Source organism: Anomalospiza imberbis, chromosome 5, assembly GCF_031753505.1.
Source record: "Anomalospiza imberbis isolate Cuckoo-Finch-1a 21T00152 chromosome 5, ASM3175350v1, whole genome shotgun sequence".
In the NCBI taxonomy this organism is placed as follows: Eukaryota; Metazoa; Chordata; class Aves; order Passeriformes; family Viduidae; genus Anomalospiza; species Anomalospiza imberbis.
Window position 1 is genome coordinate 67,791,703 of NC_089685.1, and position 13,775 is coordinate 67,805,477.

Genomic DNA, 13,775 nt, shown 5'->3' on the forward strand with positions numbered 1-13,775 from the left:
TAGAAAAACACTGGCAGGGGGGGAAAGGAGGAAAGAAAATTGCTTTTGGATCAGAATAAAGAGGAATGCATTGTTATAATTTGCAGCCACAGAGTGATGCACCTTTTTTTTTTTTAGCCATTCTTTGCTGTTGGTAATGACAGAGACACCTTTCCCTTCATCTGGCTGAGCGTCTGAGTCAGCTGCTCCCACAGGAGAGAAAATATCCCTGTTTGTGGGGTGTGTGAGTGAGACAAGAGGAAGCACTCTGGGATGGCCCTGCTTCACCCTGGCCCTAAACACCTGAGTTCACCACCACGCTGGCCCACAGCTGAGTCCCGAGCCCGATCCCCTTCCCAGAGAGGGACCTGCAAGGGAACTGCCATTTTGCCATGGCCCAAAAAACTGAACACTGTAAGGCTGACCCTGCTCAGTAACTCAGGGTGATGGCTGGAGGCTTATGGCTGAAGGCAGTGCAGAAGGTTTGGAAATGAATCAGAGGAGTCCTCAACTCCACATCACTAACCAAAAGCCAATCTAATTAGTAGCCACCAAGACCTGTTGCCTTCTGCTCTTGAATTGCTTGTCTGAGCCTGGTCCTGAGTTCAAATCTCTACACAAGGATACAGATCTACAGTGTGCCTGTTATCTCAGTTTTTTTTTTTTTATGTTATCAGCAGAATAATTGGGCATTAGATCAGCTCAGGGATGAAACACGCCTCTTGCTATATGTAGTAGCTCACACTAGGAGGATGTGGGGTGCTCCATTTTCTGTGATTTCTGGGGACAGAGACCTCTGGGACTGTGTTCTCTGTATCTGTTCCCCCCATTTGGCTTTCTAGCACTCGTAGTCTGTGATTTTATGGAGCACACCCCACTAGAGCTCTCTTCCGGGACTGTGCGCCTCTTTTTTTCCTTCTCCTTCATGATTTGCTCCCTATACTTATTCAGTGAGGTTTTGGTGTATTTGTTTTGGTGTGGGTTGTTTTCTTCTTCTTTTTTGTTTTTCTTTGCTGCTTCTGGGATACTGAAGTGATTCCTTCCTCTGAACACATTAGCTTTTCTTATTTTGGTGGGCCCATGTCTCTTTCACCTGATATCTGTGTAGCTACACCTGGATGTGAGTAGCTTTCTCCCTCAAACTCCATTGCACCCTGACTCCTCACAGGAGAAGGAGGTGAGAGGGGCTTTTATTGTACCAGCGGACTTTGCCCATCCCTCTCTGGGTCTGAACAGGCCAGCATTATTTCACAAGTGCTAAATCCATTCACAATGGTTTTAAATGGTTGAGCTGCTGAGCCAGCTGAACAGCAAACACCAGCGGGGAAACCACATTTTGTGAGCGCTTCAGATTCCTTCAGACTGTACGTGGAGCCATTAAGAGCAAAGTAAAAGCCCTTTGACACAACTCCCTTCGGCAACTTTTTCACAACCACATGCCAAAAATGGGGGCTGGCTAAGGAATTGGGCCCGAGTCAACTCCCAAGGATCTAGCACGTGAGGATGGAGTTCAAATCTGTTTTGGTTAAAACAATACAGCAACACAGTATATTTTCTTGTAGCGTATCAATCCTTTGCTGAATGTCTCCCTGAGCAGTGTGGTATCCCAATCAAGGTATCACCATGGGCAAAAGATGAGAAAAACCCCAGGTGCCAATGTTATGTAGGAATAATTTTACTGTATTAGTTAACTGTTAACTGTTTCTCTTTTTTTGTTTACAACTAAGTGAAGAGGAACCCAGATTGTATATTTGTTGTCTTCTGATAATCATAGAATAAATAGATCTTCAGGCAACATAACCAGCTAAGAAATATTCAAGAATTCAAGCAATTATCCCATTGCAGTAAGACAGACGAAGGCCTGCATAAAGGAGCTGCTATTTCTGTCTCTGTCCAGACATATTCCTGAAACAAGTTCTTTCACAATGATCTGGGTCAGCTTAGACACTCTGTAATGGAGGATTCCTAGCCCAGACAGTCTTGACAGAGTGATTACTTTGAGCATTGCATTGAGGCAGCAATAATTATTGATGGTGGTCATGAGGACGGATGAACCTCCCCGTTCCAGCTCCAGTCAGCAAAAACTGTGTGGCCACAGCCTGAAATCACACAGGGACATGCAGCAACATTTCATCTTGAATCAGCCAGAAGGAGGTGCAAAGTTCAAGTTGAAAAGTTGCATCAAGAACTTGTATGGTCATTCTGAGTCAGAATTTCTGTTTAACGTACTTTGGCTTGTTTCACTTTTGGCTTTGGGGTTTTGTCCTACACCAGCGTGGTTGAGTGACTCTAGTTCCAGCAAGAAAGAGGTGCAAACACAGCTGTGTGCCTGAACTTTTGAAAGTGTGTCAAAATTTGTGTCCAATGGATGTTGAAGTTAACATCCAGCAGGGAAAGGAATTATGTGTGGTCTCTTATTGACAGCTTCCCGTTAATGCTCTTCTTGACACTGCGTGAAGTAACAGAGTGTTCTCTGGTGACTAAAAGAATCTTCAATGATTCCTTCAAGAACTGATGAAGATTAAGAATTTAACCTGTGAGAACAAAGATGAAACCAAAGAATGCTGCTCTGTGGCAATTTGCCCGTCCAGAGATGCTCAGTCTTTCCTTCCTCCTCCTGTCACCTTCTACTGGTGTGCCCTTGGGTATATCAGTGTTCATTAAACCATTTCTGCCTTGACTTAATATCTGTAAAATAGGCAGGAAAACACCTGTTGCTCCATGTGGAGATTGTGAATTAAATTCATTGATATTCACAGCACTCTTGGAAAACTAGGGGCAGAAGAACTGGGTTCTCACACAAGTCCTGGGAGAGTATTTCTGTGCTGTTATTTTCTGCAGAAATACTCCTTCAGTAAAACATAGGTTACGCAAGAATGGTTGGCCACCCTTTGGCTCTTGTTAGATTGGTAGGAGCAGTTATTTTTCTCACATAATCAATGTCTGTGGTGAATTTGGGCCTTCTTTTAAATCTCACAAAATATTATTCAGTTATGTGACTGCAAAAGAGAAAACTCCTGCAAATATGCATAAATATTAGAGAAAAAAATAAAGAAAAAAAACCCAAGAGAGCATGAACAAGCCACAAACCAAAACATGATCTCATTTTCTTGTTCTTATTTCTCTAAACCTGCCAACAGGATTCCCCCAGAATTTCCAGCACTCAATGAACCTTGACCCAAGCAGCTTAATGAGAAATTTCTTCCCCAAGGGTTATTTTGGATAGAAAGTTCTAAGATCCTGTGTATAATGGTTTTCACAGCTGTAATTACAGAGTCACATATCTGATTCATGTAATCTGACAAGGAATTATAGCTTGGCTAGTTCAAAGGAGTGTGTCAAGGTGTATGCTAACTGGTGATGCGGTTCTTGCAGCCTCTGCACTCGGGCCCTTCCATCATTTTGGTGTCCAGTTCAAATGTTTCTGTTACATGTTTACATACCTGAGGCAGTCTAGATTACAGTAGTAGAGCTCATTTCTTGTATTGCCTTTCCTCAGAGACAGTTTTATAAACACTTGACTCACAAGCCAGGCATAGGGAAATAGCAGTGAAAATGCCCATTCACCCTTTTTGTACTTGGAGAAGCTCACACTTCTGTGTGTGGCTATTGTATGCCTGAAGCACTGCCCATTTTTGGTTCTCAGGAGAGAAACATAGCAAAATAATACAGATTTTACAGAAAGGGCTGAGAAATGGTGACTTGGACTGGAGGCTTCCATTTTCAGTGGTAAGCGAGGGAAAATGCTGTACCTGTGTGTCAACCAGGAGCAGACAGAGAGAAGCAGGTGCAGGGATCAGCTCTCAGGCACAGGCTGGAATGAAGGTGAGAAGAGCAACTATTTGACAAAAGCTAGAAAAAATTAATTTAGCTGTTTATCTGTTTTAACAGATATTTCATGTTGCAGAGGATTCCCAGTCACAAAGATGTCTCAGTGGTTTACTGTTGGCCAGACAGGAGAGCTGTGCTGCCACCACCATAACCAGGATTACGGTGGCTCGCTACAAGCAAAACTCCTTGCGCACTTGAATCTGCAAGGTGCACATGTGCGTGGGTGGATCTGTATCTCGGTGTGTGAAATGGCTGCACGGCAAGAGATGGTGCCCCTGAGGGCTGTGGCTGAGGAGGAGGAGGTGGTGCAACAGGAGAAGTCGTGCCGGTGGCCCACGAGCAGGCCGGGCCAGGCCAAGCTGCTGGAGCAGCACGGGAGTGGCAGGAGGCTTGTCCTGGGATGGTTTGGTGTGGCTGCTGGCTGACCTTGCCCCCCAAACAGGGCATAGCCATGCTGACCTGCTGTCACTCCCAGTAGGTCACGGGCCCCTGCGCGTCCCCTCAACCTCCCGAGCTGCACAGGTGCCATCCTGTGACGCAGGTCCTGCGCCAGTTCAGCTCCTTCCCATCCCCACAGGGAGAGCCTGTGTCTCCTGGGCCGTGCTCCCTCTCTGCTCTCCCTGCTTCAGTTGTACAAGCTTTACAAAGAAATACTGCTATTTTTAGTAAACTTTTATAGCAGTCAAGTTTTAGGGTTCTCGCCCCTTACCTCAGGGTATGTGGCAGCACCCCCTGATCCAGGTCATTCCCTCCACCCCTCCCAGTTTTCTCTTTAGAAATGTCTGGACTTCATCAGATTGCTTTTACAGAGCCCATTTTTTGTCCCTCACCACTTTTAACATTTTAGTTGTGACCTAGGCTCTGGCTGTTCTCTGGTTATCAGACATGTCCAATGCAGTGTGGGACCAGGCTCTCTCCCTCAGAAACACTGCTACTTTTCCTTCACTGCCCCTCATGAGGTGAAGTGTGAGGGTCCAGACCAAGCACTGCTGTAAGGATGCTCCAAGGGTATATTTAACTCCACATGCGCCTCAGTTTCCCCGGATACCTTAAAACCCAAGATGAAAAATATTATCCCTGTGTTTGGGAAGGGCCTAAGCAAACATTCACCCCAAGTGGGAAAGCTGGCCGTGTCCAGGTAGACCAGGCAGGAAGAACGTAAAGGGAAGAGGGGAAATGTCACATCTGACAATAGAACCAAGAACTAATTAGTACTGATTGCGAGAATTAAGTCTCCTTCTCCTCAGCACGTTGTGACCACATTTATCTGTGTTCTAGTGCGAGTGTTGCTGGTTTCTGGGAGCAGCACAGGTAATGCTACACACACTTTCAGGTCCTGGCAGCTGAGGAAGAAAAGCATAGGGTCACTCTCGCTCCAAAGTCTAATAACCTATTTCACACCTGCCTTTTGACTAACTAGGGCACAGTGAATCTCTGCCCAAGCCCTGTAAAGGCTCTACTCTCAAGGAGCAGCCTGAAATCTTGCAGTCTGGGTGTCATCTACTAGTGAGAGCAATCACTGTTACTGTTAGGGCCTTCCCTGCTTCTCCCACTGGCTATACCAAGACCTGAACCTTCAGATTGCTGATCTGAAATGAGGAGTAGCTGCCTCTGAAAGGAGGTGCTCCATTGTCTGTACATGCTGTCATGGCCATGCAGTCCCGGTCATGGACAGCTGAGTGATCCTCCCAGGAACCACTGCAGGACAGCAAACCAGAGCATTAACCCTGCCAAAAATTGGCTAGATTTCTTTGAATTTATATCTCTGAACCAGCTTTGCCAGAGTTCAAATGAATGGCATAGGTGATGGAGTGTGACCTTGGGAGTGGGATCCTGTTTGAAAAGCTGGAGTAACTGAGTTAGTTTAGTTAAAAACACAGTGAGATAAGCTCCTCAGACTCCAGATGACTGGACTGCACACGATGTACAAGGATGGCACAGAAGTGGTTTTTCCTTTAGCACTTAGACTTCTCTTTGAAAGGCTCTTTCTCAATGCAGATTTTCACTATCCAGGCCCAAATTACAGAACCCAGATAATGCTACTGAAGTCCACTGGGGCAGGCCATTGCTTTGTTGGCAATACGAGGCTGCCACCGTTCCAGGAATGGCAGAGGAGAGGAGAGGTCCTGGAGCACTAGAGACTACAAACTGGCTGCTGCTGCAGAAGCAGGTGAATACATGCCCAAACCAGGAACTTGTAAGCACATCACAGCCTTGAAGCACAAGTTAAAGCCACAAAATACCAAAAAACTGAAAGTCTTGCTCAGCTGTGAATACACTCTCTGTGTGTTCAGATTTAGATTGAAAGTGGGATGTGAGAGATGGGATTTACTGTGGTAAGGGGGACTTTCCAATTGTTTTGTGGGCATTTTGGAAAAGTCCACACTGTTAGACCTGTAGCTAACTATTTATCTGCCTTTCTAAAGTCTGCTTGCTGTAGATCTGGTCAAAAAACTGAGCACTGGAAGTAAACTATGCAATTACTTGAAAATTTTTTTCCTTGCAAGTTACTTGTAAACCTGTCTTTATTTCCACAGATGTATTTTCCATTCAAGGCATTCATGAAGCAATTCCTGCCAAAAAAATTTGGTGTAGGGTCTGTTTTCCAGAATGATTATTTTAGCTGTTTACTCTTTTTACTTTTGAAGTATGAACGATTCCCTAAATGGTGAGGTATTACTTGTGCTTCTCATCCCAGAGGATTGTAATTATTTTTTTATCCAAAGAGTAAGAAACTATAAAAAGAAAGACACAACATACAATATATGACCTCTTTTGCAGTATGAACACAGATGACATTTCATCCAGCACACATCCCTTAAACACCCATTTGTACAGAACATAACATCCCTGCAAGAAAACATAAAAATGTAAATCTAATAACACTATGGAGCCATTTAGTATCAGCCCCAGTCTTTGCTCTGCAGTATCCATCTGGGGCTCTAAAAGACTTAGCTGTGGCAATATGTGTGAGTTTCAGCTGTCCACAGGGTTGTTCCTGGTTACTGCTGCTGTGCTGGGAGTGGTGGAATGATGTCTCAGTCACCCCCACTCAAAGTCTGGGACACTGGCTTAAATCACCAATGAAACAGGATTGTGTTGAGATGTCAGATCGTGAGCTGCAGCAGCTGAGGCACACAGCTGAACAGATTTAATGGGCCTTTTGCTTGTCCTGTATGGCTCCCTCCTCCCTTCTACCCCCCTGTAAAGCTCTGTGGAAGGGTTGGAGGCAAGTCGGGGAGGCAATGGCACAAACAAGTACAGGCAAATCAGCCAGAGTGTTTCTATCAAAGCCATACTTCTAATTTATAAACCCGTGTTTCATTAAGTAAAAGGAAATTGGTGATGGGATCTTGTTGGATTGTTTTGTTTCTGTCCCAAATGTGATTTTCAGATCCCAGCTATCTCAGGATGTACTCTGCTATACCTCACCAGGATACTGTCTGCCTGGTTTCTTGTCAATGACAGGTGTTTAATAGAGGAAGGTGAAAGTTTCACTTGGAAGCCACAAATAGAGACATCTGGGGAGAAAAATGCATCATTCAGATTAAATAATGTCAAAGTTTTATATTTTAATAGGTAAATTAATATTTTTTAATGAAAATATTTTCATTCCAGTTTTATTTATTTTCTTAGCACTTGACTGGCTGGCATAAATCAGGTAAGGCTGCACAGTCTTGTGTCTTTTTTCTATTTCAGCACCATTTCCTTTTTGCATGTCTCTGCACCGTTTGAGGTTTTGTTGGTCTTCCTAGAAGTCAGAATGAGAAAACAGACTCCTTGGAAACACACAGAACAAGAGAATTTCTGTAGGGGAGAAAATGGATTGATGGGAGATACTTCTTGCTGTTAAAAAGCAGTCATAGGTGCCACTTACGGAGAGGTGGTGTCTAATTTCTTTAATGCAAGCTACCACTTGTAGTCTGATCAGCAATTGTGCCATGGCCTGTAGGGAACTGAAAAGTTCCAATATTTATTTTTATCCTGCGATTGGCTTATGGAATTTGAAGGTACCTTTTTTAGCTTGCATAACTGTAAATATTGTTACTGGACCTCCAACCTCTTTTCTATGTTTGCTCACCCCACTATTTGACCTTCTAACCTGCCCCAGGAGATGGCAAATTCCACAGGCTGATGACATGCTGGATATGGGACTCCTGTTACAGACACTTTCAATTTTGCTGATTGAGCTCCTGTTCATGCTTCAGAATAAGCAAAAAACGTTGGGGACTGATCATTTCTCCTTAGAGCTTTCTTAAATCCTGATTGCCTTTTCCTGCTGTCTCCTACACGAGGACAAAGGTCCATTGTTTTAATTTTAGTTACCTGCCTAGCCTGTCCATGTTGTGTAAGAAATGCTAGGAGGTACTGGCAACTGCTTCAAACACAGGACCCTCTGTCTATAAATAAAAATTCCTATTTCTGTATGGTATCATAGTCAACTTTCATGACTGTTCCTGCTACTCCATCCAGGAGCTCTTTGAGGAGGAGTGAGTCATGCATTACAGTGTGCAGTGCACATTCCCCGAGATCTTCGTAAACCTACAGCTGGAAACTTCCAAGAAGATACCTGCTCTGCATTCACTGCTCAGAACAGGGACTCAGAAGAGGATTTGAAATGTACTTTCCACTGAAAACCACTTTTTTTTTCCTCTGCCACTGACTGCTCTTCCCCTTACCTCACATTTGTCAAGTCACATAATTTGCAGGACTCTCTGCTTGTCTCAGCTATTGTCCTGAATCCTGATTCAGAATTCTGCCAACTACACCAATTTGTCATGAACAAATGATTTGGGATTTAGATCACTTCAAGGATCATCATCAAAGATATTTGTGAAAGTGATTTCAATACGATGTTGTGAAAACGGGACTTAAAATGTTTGATGGCAAACTTCAGTCTGTTATTATACAGCACAATCATTTGAACAATGATTTGAAACTACCAAGGCGCAAGTAAAAGTTACCAAGAAAAAACAACAGTTACTGAGAAAAAAAATCAGAGGTACCAGGGCACAAATCAAAGTTACCATGCTACAGGGTTATGTGCAGTATCAATCACTTACCAGAGATCTGCTGCTGGTAAAAGGTCTCTGCTTCGAGAAGCAGCCTTGAGGGGTGTCACAGTGCAAGGGGAAATCACTGCCATGCAGTCAGGCTGCTTAGCCAGGAGAGCTCAAGGAAGGCTCACTCAGGCCTTTATTTATAGAATAAAGTGGTTGGCTTGCAGTCAAATTACATGTGATAGGAAAGGTATGCATGAGACTCCTTGTACCCACAACTTACTTTGTTCCTTGATGAATGAGTCTTGGAAAAGCCGGTCACTATTCATGTGTTAATCGCATGATTGGTGTTCCAAGCTCATGCCTCGATGCTCACTGGGTCAACTCTGCTTCTTTGTGGGATTTCAGAAAGCAGATTGAAACCAGAGGAGTTCTTGGTCCATTTGCAGTTGCTTTTACATCCTTTGGAGTCTGAACCAAACCAGATTCCTTTGGTTAAGGGGTTTCATTTATTACACCAGTGGGTAAGACTCCCTCTCCTGAAAGAGTGCGTTTCCTGATCATAAGCACGCCAGAGTCTGTGTGCATTCACCTGTGTTTTGTGCTGCCTGCTGGCTTCCCCATGAGGTGTCACAAAGGAAATCTCAGCAGCACAGTTATTCTTGGGGCAGTTGGGTAATGGTGCACACTCTACACTTCCCTGCTCTGGAAACAGACAGGATGTTCTTCTCAGTCTTGTAACTCAAGGAACCTTTGGCCTTCTGGACTTACTTATTTGAGTATTGTAAAGGCCAAAGCTGCTGGTGATCACTTTTGGCTCTTCACTTAACCTCAAGGTGGGATGAAAGAGAAAACTCTAAACCAAAAATTTTGCAGTAGTTTATAAGATTTTTAATCAGTGAAGCTGATTTTTTTCATCTATTATACCTGGACTTTAAATTCATGATAGACCTGAAACTTTCCATTGAGTGGAGTGATTTAATATACGGGGTTTAATTTGACTTTTTTATTTAGCATAATTTTCTGGTCCTCTCTTTACCATTAGTTCATGGCTTAATGATGTCTATATTTTTCCCCTTATTGTCTGGTTCTAGGAAAGACTAACATTTATCTCTCCCTTAAGAAAGTCTTAATAAAATACATTTTCACTAACTATCATAGTTACCTGTGCATCTTCCTCATTAATTGTGTCTCTTATTGAACACAGCTACTCCCAGGTCTTTAAAAGCTGCTCTGCACCTAGTAGCTTACTGGAGATACATTCTGCAGGTTTGGGGAGTCTCAGTCCTTCTCTCTAGTTAAGGAACATTGTCCTGATTATTTCCAGGGCACAAATCTTTCCATTTTAATTTCTTTGACATGGGCCGAAGAAAACATAAATTGTGACCCCAGAGAGACCTCCCCTCTGCCAAGTCTAGGGATGGTTATGACCATTTCAGACAGAAAAATCAGCTGCAGAGTTTGGACCCTTGTGCCACCTACTCAGGGCTTGAAGCTGTGCCCTAGGCAATGCTTCATATTCTTCCCTTCACAGTTGTCTGAAATGCAGATCTGGACTTGAACTTCTGAGGTTTGATGGGTGTTTGTGATCTGGGCTTTTGATTCCATTTCATCTCTTTTTTCCAACCCTTGGGTAGTTGTCCTTTCTGAGAACACACGCTGCACACAAGAAACACCCTTCTTAAAAAACACAAACACTCCGAGTAGGAACACAGAGAACTGAAAGAGCTTCACCAAGAAGTTTTGTTTCTCTGTAAACCATACATAGGAAACCTTGGCCTCTCCACTCCCTCAGTATTTGCTGTATTTATTTCTTTTTCTCCTCTCCAGATTGAGAGTACTTTCTGCCAAACAGAGACAGGCTTTGTGAGATGAGGGACAGATCAGACTTATGCAGCTCGTAGAGTATGTGCTGCCTCCTTCTGAGGGCTGAAGGCTAATCTATTCCTCCACTGCCCTTCCTTCCCTAAAAAGCATCTCTATTTAGTAATATCCCTCTTCTAACCCTTATTATTTTTAAAGGCTCATAACTGCTCTTGGCAGACCACAGCAGACATCCTGCCACTAGTTTTTCTTCAAAGGGGAACAGAGGAAAAACGCAGAACTGAGTTTTCAAAGGAAATCTGCTGCCAAAGCTGAGGAGCAAATGATAGAAGCAGTGGATGTTTCCCCCAAACTGGGCTCTTCCCTCCCGTTTCCTCCTCTCCTGGGTATTTCCCCAAGCCAGACTCACGTGAGGATTGGTGCTGTCCCTTTCCGAGGCCATCCTTCTGCCCCCAGGTCTCTCTCCCAGGACGGCCGGAGCGCGGAGTGGAGCGCTCTGTGCTTCTGCGGGCTCTCAGCAGGACCGGGACGCAGCTGCTGGAACAGACCTGCTATTCATGTGCCGGCAGCCGCCCGCCTTGGCATCGGCTGGGGGGCGAGAGAGGGGGTGGCAGCCGATTCTTCATTGTCCAGGCAGCCCTGGAACAAGTGCCCCTCTTAGACTTTCCATGACACTCCTCTTCATTGCGTGTGTGCGCTACCTCTGCGAGCCCAGCTGAGCCCCATGAGCTCACTTGGGCAGGGACGTGGTGATGCAGCCAGTGTACCAAGAGGTTCCTGGCATGGGCTGAGAAGCCACAGCAGCCATCCCAATCTCTTCTCTCCCTCCCTCCCCAGCACACAGCAGAATGTAGAGATGAAAAACCAAGAGGCGAAGAAACGGAGTCCACAAAGTTGTGCCTGCTAGTCGCTGCTGCTGCTAAGATAGTGTTACATCTCAGAGAAAAGTCACACTTTACTCTTTTAACAGTCCCTTCTTCTCCTTTTTCTCCCCAGCCAAAATGCCCTTCCTTTTCCCTCTCCAACATTTTTTTAGTTGAATTTGATATGTCTGGTTTTAGCTGAAATGAAAACTTGCTTTTCGCTGAAGTTAAAAACAACTATGAATGACACTGGAATGGAAATGTGTGCAGCCAGAATCAAGTCAGTGTAGAAAAACATGTTGTTATTATTATTAGATGGGTTCCTCAGGCAGGAATATCAGCAATCATTCTCTAGATTTTAGAGAAAGTCCTGCTTTGTGCTACTTGCAAATCAGGTAGGCATGTTTGGCTTTTGAAGGAGAATTTCTGTAGTTACAGTAGCAGAGGAAATTTATGGTAAGGAATATATTCTGTTTAAACAGTTCAGCCAAATGTGTCCTCTAATACTCCAGCTTGCCTAAAAGTGCTGACAAGTCTGTCAGTGGATGATCCTGTTGCATTGATGCTTCCTAGCAAAAGTCCTCATTTTGCAGTGAAAATACTAGTGTGCTTACTACTGCAAGTTCATTTCAAAATGCTGATGAATGTAACCTCTCTGCATTCCTCTTATACATTTTTTTTTTTCTTTTAATATACGGGTGTATGAGCTGAAGCAGTGAGATGTGTTTAGGGACTGGGCTAGTGTTACACAGGAAAACAGGGCTAGGATACAGCTCATTTCATCCTTAGGATTTGGCCTAAGGCTGAAAGCCCATCAGGAACCATTAGGCCGATTCTATAATCAAAAGCCACCACCAAGATTCCTACTTTTGAATGATAATTGAGGTCTCTATTTCTTGTTGTCACTGAAGTGATTGCTTGAATTCAGCAGGGAAGTAGGAGGTAATGGGAAAGAGGTTACTCATTGCTGCTCTCCAGTACTTGTCGGCTTTTGCCTTTTTTTTTCCCATAGTATAAAGACCATTTAACCCCAAATGCAGCCATCTGCTGCTGTTGTTGACTTGCTGGCCTGATAGGAACCTATATGTTAACTAAAATTCTCTGTGAGTATACTATTGCACAGATGCTAATATAGATAATTACCTGCTTTAATTTACTTTTTTTTACTGTAGTTTATAAAAAGATGTTATGGTTAATCAAGTTATAAATATATGTTGTTTATTAATAGATAATTTACCCTGGGTGGGTGCCAACAGTATTCATTAAAGCATTCCTGGGAGTTAAAAGGGCTTCATCTTGTACAGGTCCTTTGTGAACAGGCTTCCAGAAAACAGCCCATGAAAGTTGGCCAAAGTTTTTTGAGTTTCCATATAGCATAAAACCAACTACAAAATATTTTCTAGTGGTCAGACAGGAATGAAGTATCTATGATTTCATTTAGTAGATAAACAAATATTACCAGTGCGCAAATTTCAAGCAGGACTGCATGATATATATAACAATGTGTCTTTTTGAAACTATTTTTTCTGAATATATCTAAATGGCAAGCTAGGAGCTTTTTCTTTTAACACGCTCTCCACAGAGGTATTGCAAAGAGTAGTAATCTTGTACTATGTCCTCAGAGTAACTACAGAAATCAGTCAAAACTTACGGCAATCCCTATGTCCTTGTAAGTCCTTCAATCAAACCAGGTCCTCACTGCCCTCTCCCAGGACAGCATGAGAGAGGCTTTCTGCAAAGCATGCTAGTGGCCATGGCTGTACCAGCCTCCCTGGAAGTCTCAGGAACCAAATACATTAAAATGAGAAAACTCCAAATAATAAAATTACTCTTGGAAAGGGTTTGCCAATGTTATTAGTAGCAAAGCTCAGAGCCAAAAAATGTGAGAAGAGAGGAGAGTGGGTTTATTTTAAAGTGGGTTATAATAGCTGCCCAAGAAAGAAGTGCCTCAATGAACACAGTTATTTAGATATGCTTGTTTCTAAATGTGATTACAAAGAGCCACATTTTCCAAAATATCTTTCCAGTAACTGTTAATTATGATGCAAGAATGCACCATTATAATGGTCCAAAAACTCAGGCACAGAAAATGCAGCCCAGCTTCTAGAAGGGATTGTGTGACATGAGCAGTAGCACTCACCAGTTTTAGACTAAGCAGCCCCTGAACTCCCTTCTTTTGCACGACATAAGACAAGTGGGACACCTTTGAAACCGGGCTGTTCTAATGGGTGTTGGTTGATTGGAGAGTCTTTCTGGTACAGCATGCCAGAGTAGAAGT

The 13,775-nt window shown here is 43.5% G+C and overlaps 1 protein-coding gene across 3 annotated transcripts in view; it reads right to left on the minus strand.

Annotated features, from left to right (window-relative positions):
• The window catches only part of NINJ2 (ninjurin 2), a 47,610-nt gene extending 36,480 nt beyond the window's left edge, over positions 1-11,130 (minus strand). Inside the window, exon 1 of one of the 3 annotated variants that reach the window (XM_068191740.1) lies at positions 11,044-11,130. In XM_068191740.1, the coding sequence (XP_068047841.1) occupies positions 11,044-11,076 (33 nt within the window). In that variant the 5' untranslated portion in view covers positions 11,077-11,130. Of the gene's footprint in view, positions 1-8,873; positions 9,018-11,043 lie in introns of those variants that run through there. The other 2 variants (XM_068191741.1, XM_068191739.1) reach the window with 2 other exon arrangements.
• Positions 11,131-13,775: the final 2,645 nt, after the last annotated feature.